This window comes from Poecilia reticulata, chromosome 17 (assembly GCF_904066995.2).
Source record: "Poecilia reticulata chromosome 17, P_reticulata-male-v2, whole genome shotgun sequence".
Taxonomy (NCBI): Eukaryota; Metazoa; Chordata; class Actinopteri; order Cyprinodontiformes; family Poeciliidae; genus Poecilia; species Poecilia reticulata.
The window spans coordinates 25,674,900-25,698,469 of NC_088846.1; the positions used below are offsets into that span (position 1 = coordinate 25,674,900).

The 23,570-nt window shown below is 38.7% G+C and overlaps 1 protein-coding gene across 5 annotated transcripts in view; it reads right to left on the bottom strand.

The window, feature by feature from the left end:
- Positions 1 to 23,570, bottom strand: part of cadm3 (cell adhesion molecule 3) — a 148,704-nt gene that overhangs the window by 39,802 nt on the left and 85,332 nt on the right. For all 5 annotated transcript variants that reach the window (XM_008433970.3, XM_008433975.3, XM_008433974.3 and 2 more), the window contains exons 4-5: positions 22,548 to 22,700; positions 13,170 to 13,307 (exon numbers count right to left, since the gene is read on the bottom strand). In XM_008433970.3, coding sequence (XP_008432192.1) covers positions 13,170 to 13,307; positions 22,548 to 22,700 — 291 coding nt within the window. The remainder of the gene's footprint in view (positions 1 to 13,169; positions 13,308 to 22,547; positions 22,701 to 23,570) is intronic.

Below are 23,570 nucleotides of genomic sequence, written 5' to 3' on the forward strand. Positions count from 1 at the left end.
GCCAAAATCATATTTTTGAAATTAGTTTTCATTGTGAGTTTACAATTATAGTTACTTTGGTTGGAGAGATTACATAAAGCATAGGAGACCAATATATGATTAACTTTGCTTATGGTGTGAACTTATGCTTAGGGTTGATATTAATGTAAAAAGTAATGTAATTATACTTGAAAAACATTAATCCTTTGCCTTGCCTTGTTGGCCATTCTAGCATTAGTATTGTCCGTGGACTGGGTAAATTACTTACCCAGCACATTTTACTTATCTCATTGGCTACTTCAGTAACTCAAGTTACATCCAGGCGTTCTAGGCTGAATGAAGAAACCAGCGCTTTTCTGCTGTCCTCACAAATGTCTGGGGCAAAGGGACTAAATTTGGACCCTCTTACCTTCTGAACTGACATTGTGAAAGTGGCCTCTGTCTCTTTAAGAACTACTTCATTTCCGAAACTCCCCTTCAACACATAACCACAACAATGCTTCTCCGTGGCATCTTTTGATGCCATTTACAACCATTCTAGGAGTGTTGATCCAAGATCCACAATTCAACCAGGTGTTTGCTAATTGCTGCTGCCGCTAGTCTGGAGGAGCTGTGTGTGGCGGGTATGTGGCAGTAGCTTAACTACGGACTGTAGCTATAAGACAAAGAATTGGTTGAGTATACAGCAGTTTGTAAGAGCAGGATTCAAGACTTCCTCAAACATGGATAATTAAAGCAACACTGAAAATGTTTTTGATTAGGAAATTATATTATAACACGATTTAAAGCTCAACAAAGTTGTTTTTGCATGGTACTGCTCTTTAAAACATAATATTACGGCAATAAAGGAGATCAAAATTTTTTTGCAAACTAGTCATATGCTTGTCAGCCCTATTGAGGTTTAACAAGATTTTGCTAAGATTTAAAGTCCTTCTAATTAGATGGCTTTCTTTTTTTTTTACTGTTTTATGAGCAGGGTTAATTGTTGCTTAACATATAAGCAATCAGAACACTTATATCATCTTTCTTTGTGGTAATCCCAGCACAACTGGGATGTGCTTACTCAGGTTTATCACGCAGTGGGAACCGCAGAGCTGCTCATATCGAGTGCAAACAGTGCAGAAAGTCACTCTGGAATCAAAGTTGGCAAAAGTTCAACTTTGATTCCCAATTATACCCATGGATTTCTTTTGACGATGCCCCCATGCACAAAGACTAATAAGCCTTAGTCTTGGGAAAAGAGGAAGGAAGCAGCACTTTAGGTTCAACTAATAATATGCACATCATTTAAAAGTGTTTTAATAAATAATGGTAATCCTTTTTATAAAGGCAATCTTTGTGGGGTCCAGATGAGGTGCAAATAAACTCCCACATTTGGGATTGTCCACAATATTTCTATAGTTTCAATGGGAGTTTCTGCTGTTGTTTATGCTAGTGGGTACTGAACCAGCAAAATTATCATATTACCTGGAACCCACTTGGGTTGTTTTAGTTGGCAACATGAGGCAAGCATGTGACCTTTGAATAATTTGATATAGAGCCCATTTTAGATTATGTTCATCAAACCAGGAGGGACTTATATACTGTAATGTTGGCAGTGTATCTGAGTCACAGTTTTAAGTTAAAGATTGAAGCATGTTTGTGTTGTGCTTTATTTTTACATTTGTCTCTTCTGTCTCTTAATATTCACTTTATTCCTCGTGCTTTTTCCCATAAACTCCTGATGTTTTTTAGGTCTTTTAAATTTTTCTAATTTGTCGTAGTTTATTTTCATTTAGATAAAGAAAATTCTGAGCTCTTCAAGTAAACTAAATGTAGAGAATAAAGCTTCCGCTTGGCATCTCGAAGGTGTGAAAATACCTAGCTGTGAACAAAAAGAAACACATGCTCAGCTAACGGCCTCCCCTGTAGAGGAGGAAGGTTTTAAAATAACTGAATCTCATCACTCATCCCTTCTAATCAGATTATGAGCAGTGAAAGCAGTAAAGTGAGTTATCAGGTCATAATTTCCAAAGAAAGTTGGAGCCCTGGGATTTCTGAGTGATTACAGCGGCTGGATACTGTATAGCGGGTCCTTTTTTGCTGAGTCTTTATCATTTCTGTACTTACAGAAATTACTTTCAGATAAAGTATGTACAATTTCCACCACAGATAAAAAGCATCCAGTAAACTGTGGTGCTCTTACTGTACATTTAAGAAGCTTTTTGTTTTTTTGCTTGACATAAGAGACTGATTTCCCTGATTTACCTTCATGTGTCTTTTTTTTTTTTTTGTTCTTCACAAAAGAAAATTAAACTGCCGGAACTGAAGAGAGAAAAATAAAACAGAAATCCAACACTTTCAAAGCAATAACAACCCGCCAGTTGCTCGTTAAAATGTCAGGCGTCAGTGGGTGAGATGAAAATGTACGACGCGCAGTGATGTCCAAATGCAGACGAGCCTTCTCAAATTCAGTCACGTTCTAAGTGACATAAGGAAAATAAACTGTCAGATGAATTTATTAGACCAATTTCCTCCATAAAGTTAACAGCCTTGTCAAGCAGATTTTATTTTGTTTACAAATCTAGAACGGAGTGGCATCCAACAATGCTAGATTTGCTCTGTAGGCTCTGTAGTTGGTGCAGCTTTGTTGTAGCCATTTTGTTTTTAATAAATGTGTAATTACTGATCATATTTGGCTTACGTATCTTGCACATTCAGACCAGTGAGAGGAATGCGAATGATCTGGTTCGTGAGGTGCTGATAAGTGAAGAATAGGAACCTGAGGGCGTAAGTGGTGTCATGAGTGCAGTGATATTTTACAGGCAGTTACAGCAGATGCCTCACAGATACATCAGACTGCATTACCAGCGCCTGATTTGAGTTTTATGGTGGTGGTGCCGTGGGTTTGCAGAAGGCTGGGTCATCGGATCATGCAAGTGTTATGTGTTGCGTACTCCTTAAGGCACAATATGAGATGATATGGCAAGCAGAAATTGTCTCTGTAATGAGGTAGCTAATATCTGATCATCTTAAAATTGTCATTGTTCAAGAAATGCTAAACATTTTCCTCTGTGAGGGACAAGTCAAGTCATTTCTTAATTCTTAGAGTGGGAAGTCCAAATCAGGTCTCAAACAATGATTCTTTGTTTGAACTTTTAGTTTCAATGGTTTTCTCTTTTAATCATTTATATGTTTTCTTTTAGCTGGCTGTTTTAGTTTATTCTTTGTGTTAGTTCAGTCATTCTCATTGTTTGTGTTTTGGATTTGTTTCTCTAGGTTATCATTCAGTTTCATTTACTGTTCAAGTTTCTTTTCCCATTTCAATCTTTGCTTCTGTCTGTTCTTTCCCTTCATCTCGGCTACCATTCTGTTCCCCATCACAGCTGTTAATCACTTCCTCATTTGCATCTACCTGCTCCTTCCTCAGCTGCATCCATTCTTCTGTTGAAGGTTTCTCTGTCTGTAACACTGAACCACTGCAGGTTAGGAATTGAAATCCTGCTCGGCATTGTTGAAAATTGATTGTTATTTTGGATTTACTTTCATGTGGAATATAATTGTGCATTTACGTTAAAAATATATTAGTAAAAAAAAGAACAAAATGTGTTTATTCCAGATAAGACGAAGCGTTTTATATTTTGTCTTTGTAAATACTTTTCTTGTAAAAGTAGGTAACGGTTGTTAACCCCCATGCTCACCTCGCCCACTCCTGTACTATACATTGCCTTAAATATACGGTTTGGTGGGCGCTCTTCTGTTCAATCTGAGCTGAAGGATTTGCAATCATTTCGAAGCTTTTTCTGAATCTATATTTAAGGTCTTTGTTCTTAAGTCAAGACAGTAAACATGTTCCAAGGTAAGTAAGGAATTACAACATAAGTGAGGTGCAATTTAGTGAGTGAATGTAGAATTTCAGATGAAATGTAATTATATGTAGTGCTTTCTTTGATCATAGCCGCGTACTGATGGCAGTTCAAGAAGAAGAGAATACGATGTTGGAAGCATGTTAAGTTTATTTTGTCCTGAAATCGCCTGAAGTCATTTCAGACAGAGTTTGGTTTAGAAGACTCGTCTGCCTGGCCTTTATTATGTAGCTGAAGCTAACATGAATAGTTTGTTTTTAACCTTTTCTGACTCAGAGTTCTGAATCTCCCTGAAAAATCAGGTCTCAGTTATTGAGTCCAAGTCAATTTTCAAATAATACTGATGAAGCCTTAGATTTTACACGTCTGGTGACCTTCAGCCAGCGTTTCGACTGGCTGCTGGGCGCTCCAGCAAACACATCACATCATATCTGAGTTTGTACCAAAATGCATCAAAATCTGCTCTCCTTTCTGGGGCCTCAGTCGGTGCTAAATCTTTGCCACCAAATGTAATATAAGTCCCTTAATATGGAGGACATTAAAAATGCAGATTTCAAATGAGAATTTTATGAATTATAAATATTCCAGTTGGAATTGTGATAATATATCACTGTTTACTCATTTAGACTAAACAACCACCACAACTGTCTAAAAATATGACACAGATTTATTAATACTGTAATTATTGCCCCAACCAGATTTGATTTTTCTATAACTGAGCCTGATGTTATTCTCGTCTGAAAGGCTGTGCAGTAACTGCTGGAACCAGACTCTTAATGAGAAATTTCAGACACCCTTAATCTTACATCCTGCACCAGCATCCTTTATGTCTCCAGGCTATTTCAAGATATCCTCAAGGCTGAAACAGAAGGTGTTACATAATAAATATTTAATTAAAGGAGTCCCCGAGGAGCTGCTGAGCAAAATGTATACATTCATTGCGACATCTTTAGTAAGACATAACTTTAACATAATTCTAATTAGATTGTCTTTTTATTTTACGTTTTTGTTCTCCCCAGCCTTATGGTGCTTCCTGCTTCACCAGTGTTCCCACCTGCAATTTCTCGTTAATTATACTTCTCCATACTGACACACGCCCATGTAACCTTCAACATCCTCCCCATGTGCATTATGACAATTTGGGCTGAAATTCAGCTGCTACGGCTTTAAGTGCCACCATAAATCCCCATTATCCCCAATCCAATACATCGATGTCACTAAATGATCCATAGCCCTTTCACACAGTACAACTAATACAGACTTCAAAGCTCTTAGCCTTTCATTCTTCTCAATTACCACTCCCTTTTACCGCACTCTCTCCTGCTCTCCGTCCACTCTCTCTCCCTCTCTCTCTCTATCTAAATCCTGTTTCTGGATTTTTCTCTCTATTTCATCAGCCGTTACTCCGTCTTCTCTCCTCTATCCTGTTGCGCTCCTCTAGTCCCTGTCCCTTCTTCTTTAAAATTGGTCCCCCTTCGCCTCATCCGCTCCCCTCCAAGTCAGCTCCTGCTCAGTCACAAAGAAGCCTCACTTCTTCTTTAGTGGTTTTCTTAATTCCCCCTTCTGCTGTCTTCTTTTTCCGTCTGTCTCTCTCTGCCCTGCGTCGCTTTCTGCAGCTTCCATCACTCTCTTAGTACACTTGCAATCGCTCTGTCTATTTTTATGAACAAGCGCACACACGCTGCCCTTCTCCCTCGCTTGCTCTCGGCCGCTCTCTGCTCTCTCGTCAGCTCCTCACCATCGCTTTCTTAAAACAAGGCATCTTTCTTTCTCTGCTGCCTGCTCTCTTCACACACGCTCATATGCTAAACCTCAGTCACACTCATTCCTTTCTCTTTCCCTCCTACTGTCTGGGCTGTCAGAAATACGTTGGAGAAAACCCATCCTGTTTCCAACATCCAAGCAAAGTCAAAAGATGTCTAGAAAATAAAACTGCATGAATGGGAAACAATAACAACACGTTGACCTGCGGCTCTCCTCTGCCACGTAGCCGGAGACGAGCGCGGTGAGTGATTATAATCTCTCCATCACCGCAGGTTTTGTGTGTTGAACCTAAAGTGGTTTATGTGTGTTAGTCTGTCATTCCAGCAATGACTGATTGGTGTTGTGCAATGTCAGGACAGCTGGGTGAGGCCTAAAACACGCCATCATTCATAGTTGATTCCCTTTAAATCTCTCTTTGTGTGCTTGCGTTTCTAAAGGGCACATTCACCGAAACTCCTCCAAAAATACACCATGGATGTCTGTGTTCCTTTTGAATCCAGCCCTTCTAGTCGAGATTAATGACCGGCTTTGCATCTTCCAGCTGTCTCTTGGTTGTTTCAGTTTGCACACATAATGCGTATCTGACTCTGCAAGCCACCTACAGTTATAGGGAGAAGAAAGTTTCCATTAATATTGGTACAGTAGGAAAAACTCACAGGTCAGTGCATGACTCAGTAGGTTGTAGAACCACCTTCATCAGCAGTAGCTTGAAGTACCTTTATTCTGGGATTTTTATGAGAATCTCTTATCATTTTTCTTTACCGAGATCTTTAGAGGTGAGCTGCCACGTTGCAGTTAGGTCAAACTCTGGATTTTTATTTGGCCTTTCTTCTCTTCCTTTTCAGATTGGTTGATGTTCTTTAGACAACTGCTGAGTCAGTTTAGAGCAAGCTTCAGCAGTTGGATGGATGGCCTCCCACTTGACTTTATAATACTTTGGTAAGCATAGTTGCCTCAGTTACTTCAAGTTGCTGTTGCAAGAAACGAGCCCAACTAATCCCACCGCCAACGCCGTGCTTGACCGCGCGTTCCTACTGTGCTCCAACTTGTTCTGCACATTTTTGAGAATTCCTAAAACGTAGCTTTGTAAAAAAAAAAAAAAAGGAAAAAAAAAAGGTTTTACTGCCAGATAACTTTTTAGAGAATGTACTTTTTTCCTGGCTTTTCTAACTGTATTAACATCAAATTCATGATTTAACATGCCAACTGGGTGCTGAAGAGTTTGAGATGGAGCTCTCAGGGTTTTTGAATGTCTCCTTCCTTTGTGGGGGAAGTTTTTAATAATCCATGTAGAATGATGGATTTCAAATGATTTAGAAGCAGCTTTATATCCCTTCCCAGATTGATGGCCAACAACAATTGCTTCTCAAAGATTACTGCTATTGTCTTTCCAGCTTGTCACTGTATTAACACACACCTGCAAGCTTCAGACCTGCTGATCACACCTTATGCTGATCAAATACTCCAGTGTTTTAACTAGCATCACTTTGCTTTCTTTTCCCCATCACTAGACCATATAGCTTAGTCATTTCTGATATTTGTAACAAAAATGTTGTTGTTTTTTTAGGAGTCTCCCATCAACAACAGTCAAGCCGATTCAGACGGTGCAGAATCCAGCAGCATGTCTGGTGTTTGATCAGCCAAAAAGGACACCTATCACTCTGTTGCTTATTGACCTTCACCAGCTGCCATCAAGTTTAAGTCACTAAAACTTCCTGTCAGCGTCTATGAGGAGCTAAATCTTGTCACAAAGCTTTCACTACTTCCCACCATGCAGTAAATTTCACAATCAAAACACTTTATATCTGTGTTTAATGAATGCAAGACAATGAATGTGTTCATCTTTACTTTTATAAAATATCGAATAGTCATTTCACAAGAGGAAATGTCCCTTTATTTCACTCCAAACTGCTGATCCTTCACCTTTTTGGCTTTCTGTAACTGTTCTACATGTATTTCTTTCTTTAGAGAGCCAGGATCCATCACTGCACTTTTCCTTTTATGGTCCCTGCTAGCTTGGTGTTTCACTTTAAATGGAATATGATATGCCTCACCAGCTTATTCAGTACAAGTTGTTTGAATTTCAGACATTTTGTGATATTTCTACACCGCAGTGAGAGGAGAAAATGTTTTACACCTAATATCTTTGGTTAAAAAGTGTGACTGAAATAGGTTTTATTTGGCACTTATCACGATTTTCATAAAGGCCTCCAGCAAAAAATTATGAAAATATTTTCTTATCAAAGGGACAAAGAGAAACAGAGAGTACGATGAAACAGCTGGGGATGTAATTTAAGTGTGACTGAACTAAGTTTGATTTGGTCCACAGCGATGATTCGGTGGGCCGGTGGCATGTGGAAAAATAACATCCATATGAATGGATGGATGTGAGGTTTTCTCCCAAAACAACATTGCCTGCAGCATTATACTGTGTTCAACCTCTGCTGGGTTTCCTCCTTCACATGCTGTATCATGATGCCAACTACTCCTCATGTGAGCAGGATTCACTGACCTGGCTATCCACATGGACACTCACACGTTAACATCCTTCATGGCTAGAGGCACCCTGATCAATTTGCTGTTACATGAACGTATATGCAACCTTTGTGGATGTGCCGGATGCTCAGAGGCCTTTTTAGAGCAGCTTTCGAAACCTATTAAAATGCCAAATCAGAATGATAAATAAATTTTCCACCTAAGATGTGACACTTATCATGCACAGCTCAAGAGAAAAACAAATTTATCACAGGAACACTAAGAAGCTGCAGTGAATAAATGTGAACAACCCTTAAAATATTTTGTTGAATCCCCTTTTGATTGAGATTGAGCCATTTTCTTGACTTTACACTTGGCATCCATCAAGGTGAATCTGGTTCCAGCAGGATCGAGTTGACATTTTGCTCATTTGCCACTTTTAGACAAATATATAGCTTGCAGAAAAGTGACAAAGCTTAAAAAGGTGTCACTCGGAGGGATGGTTAAAAAAATTCACAGCATTATATTTACACACTGTGGCACAATGATGGTGGTCAAAAATAACTGGAGAAAATGTGACCTCCTTTAATATCTGTGAAGTGGTGGCTGTGTTCTGAAAACAATCCCCTTTATTCCTCATACATGTCCTGAGAGAAGAGCAAAGCTGGAGGTAAAAGCTTTTCTCCCAAACCTTGTAGGAGAATTTGTTGCTGTCTGATGAAACCAACCATGAATTTTTGGATCGTAATTCCAAATCCAATATGTGGCACAAACACAACACTGCAAGAACACGACGCCTTCAATAAATAACGACGCTGATAGCATTTTCTTCAGACGGACTCTTAGGTGCATTTGAATGAAATTATGAATAGTTGCAAATCAACAGCAAGAAAGGATGATTACAATTCGGATGGCCTAGCCAGAGAGCCCACTACTAAATATGAAATAAAATCTGCAGAAACCTGAAGACGGTTATAGACAAGAGATGTTTTCACAATCTGATAAATCTGGAGATCTTTTTCACGTTGAGCCAGCAAATATCGCCAAGACAAGATGTGGGATGCTGATGCACTGATGACAAAGATAACCGGCAGAAAAAATGTAATCTAAAGGTGGCACTTTTAATCAAACAGGTTGTTGTGCCTTTTATTGAACTTCTAGCAATTTATTTTTGTTTTGTTAGTTATAATATGCCAAAATAAAAGGTGAAAAAAAGCTATGAAAGGATTTATAATGACATAATTTTGTCCACACGACACAAAAAAAAACAAAAAACTTTTTAGGTCTTTGTACACTTTTGAGAGCGGTGCATCAGAATAACTGCATCTTGGCTTCAAATTCCTCCTTTCCTTTGTCAGACTGAAGGTTCCCAGTAGAGATGCACCCATCGTAGTTTGCTGGAAAGTTTCCAATCATTGGCCTGCTGACACTGATTTTAACTACTTCTGATTTATCTAAATGAACTACAGAAACACAGGAACATCATTCAAAACATTTTTTTGTCATTAATTATTCATGTAGGGAGCACAGATGGCATTATGTCATGTCAGAGAGCAGTTGCAGTCAGACTAAAGTTTGGCATTCTAGATTAGTGATTACATCGTTACTGTAACTCTGAGATTTCCACAAAAGGTGCCAATTGTTCTGAATTCAAAATGTTTTGTGACAGAGCAGCTTTTTCACGCTGTGTTCAACCTTTTTTTATCTGCTTTAGGTCTTGTTCTTAATCACTCTGTTAGCATAACTAAATAAATTGCATCTTGACGTGTCAGAGACACAAAGTGATACCATATGAAATATGTTTTGATACATCTGATTTCATTTTTAAATTCTCATCTTGAAAATAGACACATTCAGGCTTCCTTACTGAGTAATAGTTCCCTGAGTAAAGCTTGTTTGAGTTCACTAATCAGAAAAATATTGAACATTTCAGTTTCCAGCCGGTCATTGGTCATGGTCGAAGCAAAAAAAAAAAAACAAAAACCTTAAAAGACAAAAAAACCTTAAAAGACAAAAAAACCTGCCAGTTCTTTGTGGCTACCTGCCCACTTCGGTGCATCCTGTTTGTCCTTTCAGACTAGAAAAGTCCCACCTGAGCTGCAGCTGTGGAAATGTTACATCTTATTTGTCTGAGCCTTCACAATCCGGCCATGGTTGAAGGTCCTCCGACATTTACAGCTAGCCTTGCAACAAATCACCCTCAAGGTCAGAATGTTTATCTAATGCCAGAAACCGTCGTCACAAGACAATTAATGTTTCCTCTTCACCTGTCAGTGGCCACAATGTCACATTTGGGTGGTGAACATAGAAACTCTGGATGTTATCTGCAGCCCATGCATGCCCCGGCTGCACACCCTCCATGTTCCCCAAAACACTCAATTTTTACTTTCATCTTCAGAAAGAACCCAATATATTTTGCGGCGGTATTGAATTATGCTGTGCAGATAAGCCTAAAGTAAATGTAATTCAAAGATAACAGACCATTTTGTTAGCTGATACAGCCCAAAAGAAAAATGAACTTTAAGTTAAGAGGAATATGAAAAATGCAAGGTGCAGTTAATGACACAAAAACGTGTTCATTCCTTCAAAGCTTCAGTAATGCATTTCTTTTCGGTATTTTGGGTAAACTGAGTCTTTAAGCAGACTTCCAGCCTCTGTAAAAGGCACATTCCTCTTCATGCTGCTCCCATTTTTCTCTGTCTCCTGTTTTTAGTTTGCCTGTAACAAAAGGAGCAGATAATCTGTCCTCAGGCGGGCAGCTCTCCCATTCCTTCTTCTCTTTGTGGCTTTAGCCCATTCTTTTGATTCCTTTCAATCCATAATTATAACAACACTGCCAAGGCATCTGGACAAGATGAGCGTTTTAGCACAACAAAACCTAACTGCAGCATCTTTACATCAATACATCTTTATACTTTTGTATTACTGTATTGTATTTCAATAATTACAATACAAAGCGATTCTGAATAGGAGTTTGAAAATACTAAACAGAATAATTTATGGAAAGTGCAGTCTGCTGGCAGAAAGAGGGCGCTGTTCTCGAAGTGCCGTCAGCGCTGCGGGTCAGCAGAGCTTCTCATAAGGCAGATGGAGGAAGCAGTGAGAGGGCAGCAGAATTTACTCTGCCAACATGTTTGGTCTGCTCACTAAAGCAAAGCAGAACGCCTCTGAGTAATAAGGCAACAACTATTCAGGGCTTTACAGGAAACATGGTGGTAATTTGGAAAGATGCCACCACTGCTGTTACCATAAGTTTGAGTCACAATCAGCCGATGGCAAACTCAATAATCTGTTTGCCTTTTAGCAACAAAAAAAGGCAGTTTAATTTTTTTCCTTCCCCTCTTTCTCCCTCTTTCTATCTTCATTCTCTTTTCTGCTCATTTCTCCCACTTATCTGTAACGGATAGTCAGTGAGCGTGACTTCATGTAAAGCTCTCTCTGTCTCTGTCTGACTGTCCGACCACATCCCTTTAACTTCTCCTCTGCCCTGCCTTTTTCTAACGAGCTTCCGTTGCGCAGCTATCCCCGCTTACATCCGGCCTGCTCTGATTCTCACACTTACAGAGATGCTGCAGCGAATAAGAACCGGATCAGTGCATGCCTTGGAAAGTTATAACCACAAACGTCAACGTGAAGAACCAACGCATAGTAGTGCATAATTGGGAGGTGGAATTAATAAAATAAATTATTTATGGGTTTTTAAAAAAAATAAAATTAAGAAAAAGTTGGGCTTGATAGTACTCTAGTTTTGTTGCACATCTCTTCCTTGTACAAAAAAGTTCAAGCAATAAAATTGACTTTGGTTCCACTTTGCTCTCAATATACTGGCAGTTAAGTATAAATATCTAAACTTGGGAAGGAAAAATAATAATAATATCCAAACCATATAACTGGCTGCTCAGGAATGTTTTTTTGATGGAAGGTTAACCTCTGACCTCTAGATGTTTTCAACCTGAGTCCAGAGGTGGCAGGTTGTCCTGTGTTCATGACGAGGAAAGATTTTCCTTTTGGTTGTTTTGTTGAAGATGAATGTAGCTGTATGGATATCTTACAGAAAACTGTTGGTGGTGTCAACTGCATAATAAATTGCATAGACATAGAATGAGTAGAAATTAGGCATGTAAATATGTATAATGTGGGACATATTTAGCTGAGACAATTGGAGAAAAAAATTAAGCTTTTTTCTTCTTCCTCCTCCTTTTTGGATTGCATATGGAAGTTTTGTTTTTCTATGTTTGATTAGTATTATGGTTATTTTATTTTTTTCTCTGACATTTTGCGTGTCTGAAATGAATTAAGATTTAATTTAATTTCAAACTTCCTCCCTGACCTGTCAGCAGTGTTCCTTGGTCCTCTATTTGTTCACTAATACTCTCTAAACAACCTCAGAGCTCCTGGAGTTTATACACAGGTGAACTCTTTTTAATAATTCACAGACTTCTGGAGGCAGTTGGTTGCACTTGATGTTATTTAGAGGTATTCGAGTGAATGAGGCTGAGTGGAGGCCACACTTAAAAACCCATGCAATAATTTCAGTTTTAATTGCAATTTCTGGTAGACCTATCACATATAATCCCAGCGAAGGTTTCTGGTTGTCATGTGATAAACGTGAAAAAGATCAAGAGGGGTAAATACTTCTGTCAGGCATCGTGCACAGCCCCTGGAAAAATCCACATTTACAGGATCAGAGGAGAGGAAAGAGAGGGGAATAGATCCGCTCAGCGTGTTCCCACGCTCACACAGACAGGCAGCCTGCTCTCACACTTGGACACAAACATTTACAGGTTTAGGTCGCATACAGAGACACAAAGCAATATGGCAAGGACACGACACACACGCAGCACGGCTTACACACACAATAAACTCATATCTGCACGCATATCATTGTCTCACACTTGGAAACACAACCACACAGGCCATAATTATAGGTACACAAGCAGAAGCCACATCTGTGCGTCCGACAAAACCTCACTCTTCCTCCCACAAGGACACGAGTCCAAACCTCAGAGTGCATCAACTCCAACACACATTATTTTACTTCACTTTGTAAAATCTCAAATAAACACATCCACGCATGCATGCAAACTAATTCCCTCTGTCACTCACCTTGCACCTCGACGTCTCCTTTGTACCAGCGCAGCTTGGCAGGGGGCTTGCTGCCCGTGCTGGTGCAGGTGAGGGTGACTTTTTTGCCCTCTGGCACTGGTTCTTCAAAGCCAGAGATCTGAGGCGTACCGGGCACACCTGGAGAGAGATAAAGCAGCATAAATAGTGGAGAGTAAGCAGGAGGGACAGGGGAAAACTTTTGTGCTGCAGGGCTCACCTTGTAGCCAGAAACGGCAATAACTGAAGGCTTGTGGCAAAGCTTCCAACAACTGCTGCATATGCTTGCAGAGCTGTGGCGAATTGATTTGGGTAAAAGTGAAGATGAACAGAACGCTGTGATACAGCATCCACCGTACTAAAGACCAGCTTGAATTTATTATAGAAGATAGAAGCCAGATAAGAAAAAATAATGATGCAGTGGCTTGTACCCAAAATGCTTCATGGCTGTGCACAGCAGCCCAAATGACCTTCCAAGGTATCACACCCATTGCCCAGACTTATTAGTGTTTGTCACGCCTGGTGCACTGGAAGATTTCTCTATTTTGCTGACAAGGGACCAATTAGGGCTATACAGATAATGACTGTTTCCGTCTCAGAGGGAAAACCTGAAGTTTCAGTATGAATATAAACCTCCTGGATAGGACGCTGGGTTATTTGCAGGCAATTGCTGAGATGGTTGTATCTGAAATACCAAACATTTGAGTGGATTTCATATTTTTTCATTATCCATGTATTAAATAAATTCTGACTAGTAGTAATCCAGACAATTGTTGTCCCTACCACAACCCAGGTCTAATATGTTTGTCCTGGACCATCGGAGTCATCAAAATCAAATATTTTCCAAAACCTAACCAACTACTTTGCCCAAACCGATCCACCACAATAACAAATCTGCTCTAAGATCTAAAAGAGCAAACATAAACAACAAAAGCAGCATAAAAAGTAGAAAAGAACAGATCAATAAAGCAGGCCTTACAGTCAAGAGTCAACCAGACTCTCCTGATTAAAATTGCACTTGTTCCATCAACATTTAATGCACTATAACAGAGGCTGCTTTTATTCCTGAGACGCAAGGTTGAACATGTTCAGCATCCGAACAAGCAAACATCTAAAGAGATGGCATTTGGTCAGGAAACCTTGAGACAACTTTTTTAAAAAAGTTTGACAACTTATTGTGTCTTTGTTTATGTGTATTCTTTGAAAGGCTTATTGCACAACAGCCTATCTGGGTTGCAGCACTGAATATCTTTGCATTTCATACTGTAGTATACAGTTATGCAGAGAAAAAAAGACATCTCATAAAAAATTGTGTTATTTATTAAAAATAAATAACTGAATTAGTAAGTTTTCTTGGAATGTTGCATTTGTTTTATGCCAAACATGTTCAGGTTTATAGAAAGTATATTTTTTTTCCAGAAACTCATTTCCTGCCTTTACGATTCCTGTGGCAAACTTTACTACATCTTAAGGTTTCCTTCTTGCAAATGTCCCATGAAAGTTAAACTTGTGCAGTTTACTTCTGGTTTTACAGCCAACATTTTCATATGAAGAATGTTAAAACCTTCTTTAGGTGCCATCATTCCACTTCTGGCTTTTGGAGACTTCTTTCAGCATGCTGTGGTCTGCTTTCAGGATAAACTTGTCTGAAAAGCCAGACTTCTGCATGTTGATGGTTATTTCGAATGTTTTCCACTTGTAGACCGTTTTCTATGTAGTAGAAAGGCTGATTTTAAATTCTTTTGACTCCTTTTTAAAGCCCTTACCAGAAAAAAGAGTGCAATCTTTTTTCACGCACTCTTTCTTTCTTTACAGCATCAACGTTTCACTGAAAGGACTTAAGCTTTCACAAAACATGCTTGATTTATTCACATTTAGACCCACATAATACATATAAGGTATGCCGACATACATGGTGAGATAAAATACAGTGTGACAGCTTAACACTGGTGTTTTTCTGTAAGAAGACACAAAGATCTGTTCTCCGAATGTCTGAAAAGAAAACTAAACAATGAAATAGTGAAGAAACAAATCTAAAAGAAACAATTGCTGTTGGTGCATAAATGCACTCTGGCAGGTTGCAGATGTAATTGACCACCATGTAAGTTGTAGCTCTATGCTGGCTCAAGTTCCTCAACTAAAAACAGCCTCCAGGAGTTCTGAGTTTGAGCCCCAGTTAGAATGAAAATGTGTCGAGAACAGTCAGCCAGCATGGAAATAAGTGGGAGATTTACAAAATCAAAGAACACCAAAGTTTCAAAAAGTTACGGTTTTAAATCCACAAAATGTGCATCCCATTCCTACCTGGCTACCTGACTGATGGCTCTTTAGCTGGTAACCAGCTAAAGAGTGAAAACACATGTTTTGTAAAATTAGCATTCTCATTCCACATTTTTCCAAGCTGAACTGAGACAGACTTTGTGTTCAATGATAAATATGAACTGTGGAGCTGCTGGGCCGCAGTGCAACGTCAAGAAAACACTGCAGATAATTAAACTGTCAAATATTTTAGCGACGATGGCATAAATAACAGCTTCTTATATTAGAAAGCTTTTCTACAGTTTGCTAACAGACGTATCTAGTAACAACTATAACTGGCTTCAACACTGAATGAAATAAATAAATGAGTCCAACTCTGCAGGACCTCAGAGTTGGCCTGTCAGTGTTGACTACAATCCAGTCAAGTTCGGAGCTGAACATTTTATATTGATGTGTTTCCATTTGTAAAGCAGACTTTAGACTGGGAATATGACATGACTTGGTTTAATCATGATGATTCAGCCCATCTTGTAACAATCTGCAAAATCCATTTCGAAACACATTTTACATGGAAATTTTACAATAACAATAAGAATACACTCTTTCTCTGCTTAACCTTTTTTCTTTATTCATGAAGTAAAAGAGGTCAGTCGCCCCAGAGTCTTTCACTCTTGTGACAAATTTGAAATGCTAACCACATTATTATTTCCAAGACTTGAACACATGACAAAAGCTTAAAGAAGCTCCCAAAAGGAAATGATTGACAAAAAAAATCCTTCATTAACTCAACAATCCCACAATACTGGTGGCTCTCATATTATGTAGTCTAATATTTGGAGAGAAGCCCCCAAATGGCAGACGACGGTCCGCTGAGATGTTCACAGCAACGCAATTAATTCTACGAGAGGAATAATACCGTCATCTCTTTAAAATGCTATTTCTGCAATTCAAATCGAGCCAATACACAGCAATGTGTTGGTAATCCAGGTTGGCTCAAATCATCATCAAAATTGAGATCTACTTAAAACGCGACGGTGGGATTTACCTTGCTAAAATTTATGAAGTTACATTCACAGGCTTCAACTGATCACATCAGGATATTTGTGATATGGCAAATTGCAAAGTGGGGAATAATAGTTCAGTGAAGAAAAATTGAAATAAGGTTTAAAAACAAACAAACATGAAAGACACTTTTCCCCACAGCATGATGCTGCAACCACCATGTTTCAGAATGGGGTTTAGGGTATTGAGTATGTTGTGCAGAGTCACACTCTAATGACTAATTATGTTTCTTCTGAAGGCAGTTAGCTCCACCGGGATCTATTTGTATCAGTGTAAAAGTGGCTAAATACATATTTACAATGCATTTTTCATAATTTTATTTGAAAAAAAAATTGAAAATCAAGAAAAAAATAATCTAAGGCAGAGCAAACTTCCATGACGTTCCAAACTAAGATGGACAAAGAGGTCAAACAAAAGCCAGAGGCCAAGGGAAACATCAAAACTCTTCCAGCCAAACCAAAATTTCATGATGCATTTTTTCTTTCCCAGCGATGTTTTTTCCAAACGCAATAAAACTCGACACATTCTTGCTTAATTACTATCTTAACTTGAAGCACGAGTCAAAGCGAAAACAATAAAGGCAGCAAAAGTAATCCACACATCTTGTCTGCCAAATATTCTAGTATTCTAGGCCTCTTCATCACCGCCATTACAGTTGAGGGGATGGGAAGAAAACTTTCTCAACTCCATCTGGAGTCACTGTAGGCAGCACTTTCTCCAAGTGCTGGCAGAGTTTACTGTCATTCTGCTTTTTAAATAATGAACATTCGTCTGCCATCTACTTGCAAACTGCCATCTTGTGCATTAAGACTGGAAAGAGAGCGATGGAGATATATACATATTTATATATAGTCATAAAAAGAAATATAGTTGAAAGATTTGGACAGGCAGGAAGAAGAGGATGAATGTGAGAGCAAAGCAAGAACGGATGACAAGAGGAGCGACAAAGAGCCTTGTAGCTGACAAGATCACGTGTATCTGTCTAATGAACGGATGAATGAGTGAATGGATGGATGGATGAATGAGTGAATGAATGGATGAATGAATGAATGAATGAATGAATGAATGAATGAATGAATGAATGAATGAATGAATGAATGAATGGATGAATGAGTGAATCTATGGATGAACGTGCAGATAGATGGAATTTTTTATAGAACACTAAAATGTAAATCACAATCTTGTTTGCAAATAAAGGCAGGGCAATTAAGTTAATCAATATCTATAGTTTTTCAACATTGTACGCATATATTGTATATTTTGAATTCGTAAATTCAAACAATAAAATAAATTAATTATTACAAAAATATAGCAACGCTTAAGCTAAAATATTAATTTGGTGTTTTAAAGCAAGTTTCTTCCTTTTTTGCTTAGATTGAAAATTTTTACCACAAAAGTAACTTTCTTATGTACTACTTATCATTGATGACATCACAAAGTACTTTAAGGCAACTGCTACAAGAAATAAAAACATTGAGTTGGTTTTCCAGATGTAGATGATTAAAGGAACTGAGTTTCAGTCATTTGAGTGGCAGATTTATTTTACTTTGCCAAGATTTATGTAATATATTAAATTAATAAGTTTCAATTATTTCTTTTTTTTCAACCATAAAAATTTGCACAATTAAGATTTCATAGTTTCATAGGTCAATTTGTTATGAACAGCTAGTTGCAAAAAATTACGTGTTAGTATTGTTAGTATTTTCTTTGCTAGCACCAGTGAAAAATGCTGAAATGACAATTTGTCAGACAGAAAATTATATTTTAGGATCAACAGAGATTCTGACAAAACCAAAAGCGAAAACATTTTGCAGAGAGCAGATCAGCTGAAGGATGATGGATTCCTCTGTATGATTTCTCAGACAGTTTTGTGGTGCATTGTTTCTTTTTTCCAAAAGAAATGCACACACAGTACAACCTGCTGTCACTGCGAGGTTGAAGAAAAGAAAAGCACAGACAGTGAGTGAAATGCAGCAAGAAGAACTTTTTCAGGTTCTCTGTAGTTATATAAAAATTTTTTCCACAACAAATGACTGGTGTAAGTTAACGTACTTAAAAACAAACGTGCTACTTATCTAATAACTTAAGTTCAAATCTTTTACGTTCAGCTCTGTGACCAAACCTGAACACCCGTTAAAGACCAACAGGCAGGTCTGCTTCAGTTTCCACTGGACTGATGCGTTTTTTCAGCAGACTCCACCCTGTGGCAGTCAGCATCCAGATGCATCATGTGCAGAAATGTATCTGTCAATGTGTTACATTACATCCGACCTGTTTTAGCTCACTCTTTTAAACCAAACTGTAATAAATACACAGTTTACATTTGAAAATGTAAATAAAGGAAGAAAAGGCGGTATGCAATGTTTGCAGAGGACTGCATGATGCGATCAAGTGGTCGGTGATGCTGCATGACTTGGCTAAATATAATTCACTCGTTATGGGGGCCATAATAGAATTTAATGTCTCCGTTGGTAGCATTGTTGTTCATCAGGATGCTTCTTTGATATTAGCTCCTCAGCACTGCAGAGATGCCCACAAGCAGCACTAAAAAGTGCAACGAAATAACTGAGGTGTACATCAAAAAAATACAAACGTGGTCAATTTTTAATGTACCACCATTTGATGTAGTGCACTGTGTGCGGAAGCTCCCTTGCAGAAAAGTAGCATTGAATATTAATGAGGGAATAATACTGCACGCATAGAACTGGCCAGAAAAGTCGTGTTGAGATTCTTCCCCTTTATTCGGAGAAAGAGAATAAAGCCCCTATGAATTATTCTCAGGACAAAGCACAGGCATGACACAGATTTTGAGCGCACCGACACAGTCCTTTAAACTGGCCGTACTCAGCAGTTGTGTCCGGATGTGTAATTGTGTGTGCAGGAGTCAAATCATTCACGTCAAAACAAGGTGAAAATACACACAAACAAACAAAGCTCTGCCAAAACCCTCCACATCTCTGCTCAATTTTCCCGTGGAGATTCGTGTGTTTTCAACATTTTAGTATACATTTTTAATGGGGCGGCTCTCTCTCGGGGGTCATGAAATATTTAGGAAACGCAGAATACAGTGTCACAGCTGTCAACTACAGTGAATTAAGAAAAAAAAAATGCTTGAGTCACAATTACAGGAATATGAAATGAAACAGAAAGGAGAGTTTCTCATGCTAATTTAAAAGAGCTGAAGCAAACCAGGCTTCACTCTTCATCCTTCTTACAAAATAGCAACTTAACATTTCTTTTGGCTGCTGCTCCCAATGCTGTCCAGGGCAACTACGTTTAATTCCTTCATTAAACCCTGCATCACCGCCAAGCGATCTGAATAAGTGAATGTTCGAGGATGCTTCCGCCGACCCCGAACCAATAACGCTAAATTTGAGAACGAGCCCTTCAGATTTTTTCAAGCAACAGAGCAGCCGTGCAAACGTAAGCCATCCCGCTCCACCCTTAGCATTTTAATTCTAGCATCTCGTTTCCAAAAAAAAATAAAAAATGAGGCAGAAATCTTTGGCAGCTCTGGTTGTCGTCCAAGAACTTCTTGGCTGTAGAGCAGAAAACACAGATGAAACTTGTATTTTTCTCAAATAAACTTGGAGTTTTAAACATTCTTCTTGTTGAAACAGAAGTTGATGTAAAGTTTAGCGAACACAAAGAATCCTCCATTAAATTTAAAAGTATTGACATGAAATTTGCACAGGCTGTTAGTAAAAAGCCAGGAAATCCACACATATGAAGAAATTTACACAAATAAACCCAGAAATAACTACAACAAAGACGGATGACAAAGAATAAGTTTAATCATAAGGCTGCAAACTTTTTAGGAACTATTTGCGTTTACACATTATTTCATGCTCATTATGGAAAACCTTTGTAGTGGAAATCTTTTTCATAGCCATCAGGATTAAACTGGCTAATAATAATTTGCCCTTACAGGAAGGACTGCTTTCTAACTACTGACAGGTTTCATATTTTCTGAATTTATATTCATTTACTCATTTTATCACTCATTCATCTTAATTATGCAACTTAATTTATGAAATAATTTGTGTTGATTTATTTGTATTTGTGGTTGAATTGGGTTATTACTGAGACTTGCTTATAAATTTGATGTCGATTGGAGCATTAGAGATATAAAAACATAAATGTGTTCAGTAGTTTCTGTTCCCCACAGTGGCGGTCTGAAAGGAAGGTTTTCAGTTTTCAGTTTTCTGAAAATCATGTTTATGATTTCTGACTGAACAGGACTCCTGTGGCTACTGTCAGTTTTCTAACATGCAGAAACAACTGCTAGTCATTTTGTCACTCCATCATTTTGTACTTTTGCAATTTTTGCTCGTATGGTACCCATTTCTCTGTTTATGAAAAGTCATCCGTGTTCAACAGACATTTTGCCCTGATTATACTCTACAAAACCTCTAAAATATTTGTACTCTTGAATTGAATTACATGTTAGGCTTTGTTGTTTATCAATTCCCAAACAGATAAACTGATACTTGTGGGCAAAATATATATTAGTCAAAAACAAATGAGTGAAGAGCGAAATTAGCCAATGGTGGTTTGAGATATTAGTATGTGCTGTTGACTGTAAACAAGCCCACCGCAGCTTCTCTGGAATACCAGAGCAGTTGAGTTTTGCTTTCCAACTGCAAGTCTCCATTGTGGTTGTACTTTAAAGCCATTAACTGTTGCATTGTTCTCAACAAAACAATAAAATGAAACCCAGTGCTGAGTAACAACAACAACTTTACAAATCAAAATCAATACGATAAAGACTATTTGTAGAGGGGTGAGGGCAATTAGTGCAACGTCCAATGAGCAGGCAAGTTCTCTACTGCCATGGCGACCACAATTTACTGCCTGCTACAGGGACGCATCACAAATAGGTAATAACATTCGTCTCACTGAGGATGAGTGGAGCTGCTTTATCTTCACCAGAGAGTTATGTGAGGTCGCAGCCTTGCTCAGAGGTTAACAGCATAAACAAGGATCAGCATCAAACTGGACGGAGGTGGAGCTCTGAGACGATGCAGGTCCGCCAGCAAAAGTTGTGCTTCCTAAGACAAGTTTTTGGTTCATCTAATACGTCACTGAAAGCAGTTTTATAAAAACTCCAATTACCCGAGTCTAATGAAACTCAGGTTGCATCACGTGGGCTTCAGTGTTTTAGCACAGACTTAGACTTTAAGATATTTCCTGCCTAACTGCTGCGATGTCAAGAATTGGTCTTCTAATTTTATAAAAACTCACCACTAAACGGCTAAAATATCAACACTTTGCCTAATGGCTGTGTGCTGTTTTTTTACAAGTTGCAAAAACAAAGCAGGGTCAAACTGAACGTGGATCTGAAGCTCAGTGGGATAAATATCCCAGCGGCGCATCAAGGGCATTTCGAGGCAGTTAGACAGGTCGTGTTAAACTTCTGCAACCTGATCAGCCTTTAGTTTCACCCTGCAGGCCGACAAAAGTAATTATTTCTTCATGAAATCGTCAGGAACAACAGGAACCCCATGGAGAAAATGAAAAATAAAACGTGCCAAAAGCCTCGAGTCGCACATTTAAATTTGTCAAAATTCCAACAGGCGTACGGGAGAAATTAACGCAGAATACCGTCAAGCTCGTTTGTACAAATGTTAGTCAGTCTCAAAGGAGATTGATGACTGACAAGGCAAGCAGGACTGTCACACTGCAAAGGGAACAAAGCAGCATTTTCAGAATACCTCATCTTGGGATCTAGTCAAGGCAAATAGGAGAAAGGAAGACACCTTAATATAAACTTCCCAGGGAGGAATTACCAAGACGGACAGCAGTCTGACAGCTACAAGTTCTACCAAAAGGCAGAAAGAAGAAAAGGCTGTCTTTGACCAAAAATCCTACTTAATTCTTAAAGCGTTTTTATGAGACACATAGACACGCATACCTTTCATTTTTCTTTCTGCTTGAGTTGATGTTAAAATATGCCTGACACACAGCAAAAACGTTACTACGTCCAAATCGAGATGACAGTTCGTCTGTCGGTGTGCGGCGCGGCGAAAGCCGTGCTGCTGTGGAGTTTGCGTGACCCACCTAGAACGGTGACGGTGGCCCGGGCCGTGCGCACCGGCATGGTGAAGATGGAGCAGGTGTACTCGCCCTCGTCAGACAGCTGCACGTCGGAGATGTTGATGGAAAGCTCCGTGGGAGTCGAGCGGTGCAGCTGGATGCGGTTATCTCTCAGGGCTGAGGATGAGGAGAGCAAGAGGTCAATAATTAGAAATGCGCCTTATGAATTGCTAAGGAAGATTTAAGAGCTGTTATGTGAGCATTTCTTTTGTTGGATGGGGTTTTCTCCCAAAATGTCAAATGAATCTGTTTTTTGTTGTTGTTTTTTTTACTTGTATAAAGCAGCATATTTCATTACATGGGCTGAGAAGAGTTCAAAAGCAACCAAAACAGTTAAGAGACTGAACAACCTTTTAAAAAGAAACACGATGTGAAGCAGAACAGTGAGCCTTGTAGCTCTTTTAAACACCCGAGAGAGTTTGCTGACCTGACTCCCAGAGGACAGAGCATTCTGCAGCCTTCACCTGAAGTCAGCAAACTCTCCGTCCCCCCATTTCAGCAAAGAACAACTAACAGATTCTGTTTACAAGACCTGAGAGGTCGATTGGAAATTTATTAAGCAGAGATGACTAAACAAGACCTGAATTTAAAGCTTTAGAGACTGGAGGTACATGGCCATGTCAGAATTGGTTCAGATTTATTTTACTGTTATTTTTTTAATCAGTTCAAAGTAAATTCTTGTTCAAGAAGAAATAAACAAACATAACTCATCTTGTTTTATTGCTGACAAGTTAAACAGAAATGAATCAATTTTCTGTACCTGCATTTTGTTGCTCAACCCCCAAGTCCAGCAGCCACAATTAAACAAATGAACTCAACTGGTGTTTTCCATAAGCAACTCAATGAAGACATTTAGAGAATTACTTACAAGCTAATCTAGCTCTCTCTGGGTCTCAAGCCTGCTGTAGGTTTTATTTTGCATTTACTTTGAAAGTTTAAGTTTGGACCTTTGTTGAACTGTAGCATACACAGTCTCACCCAAGCGGG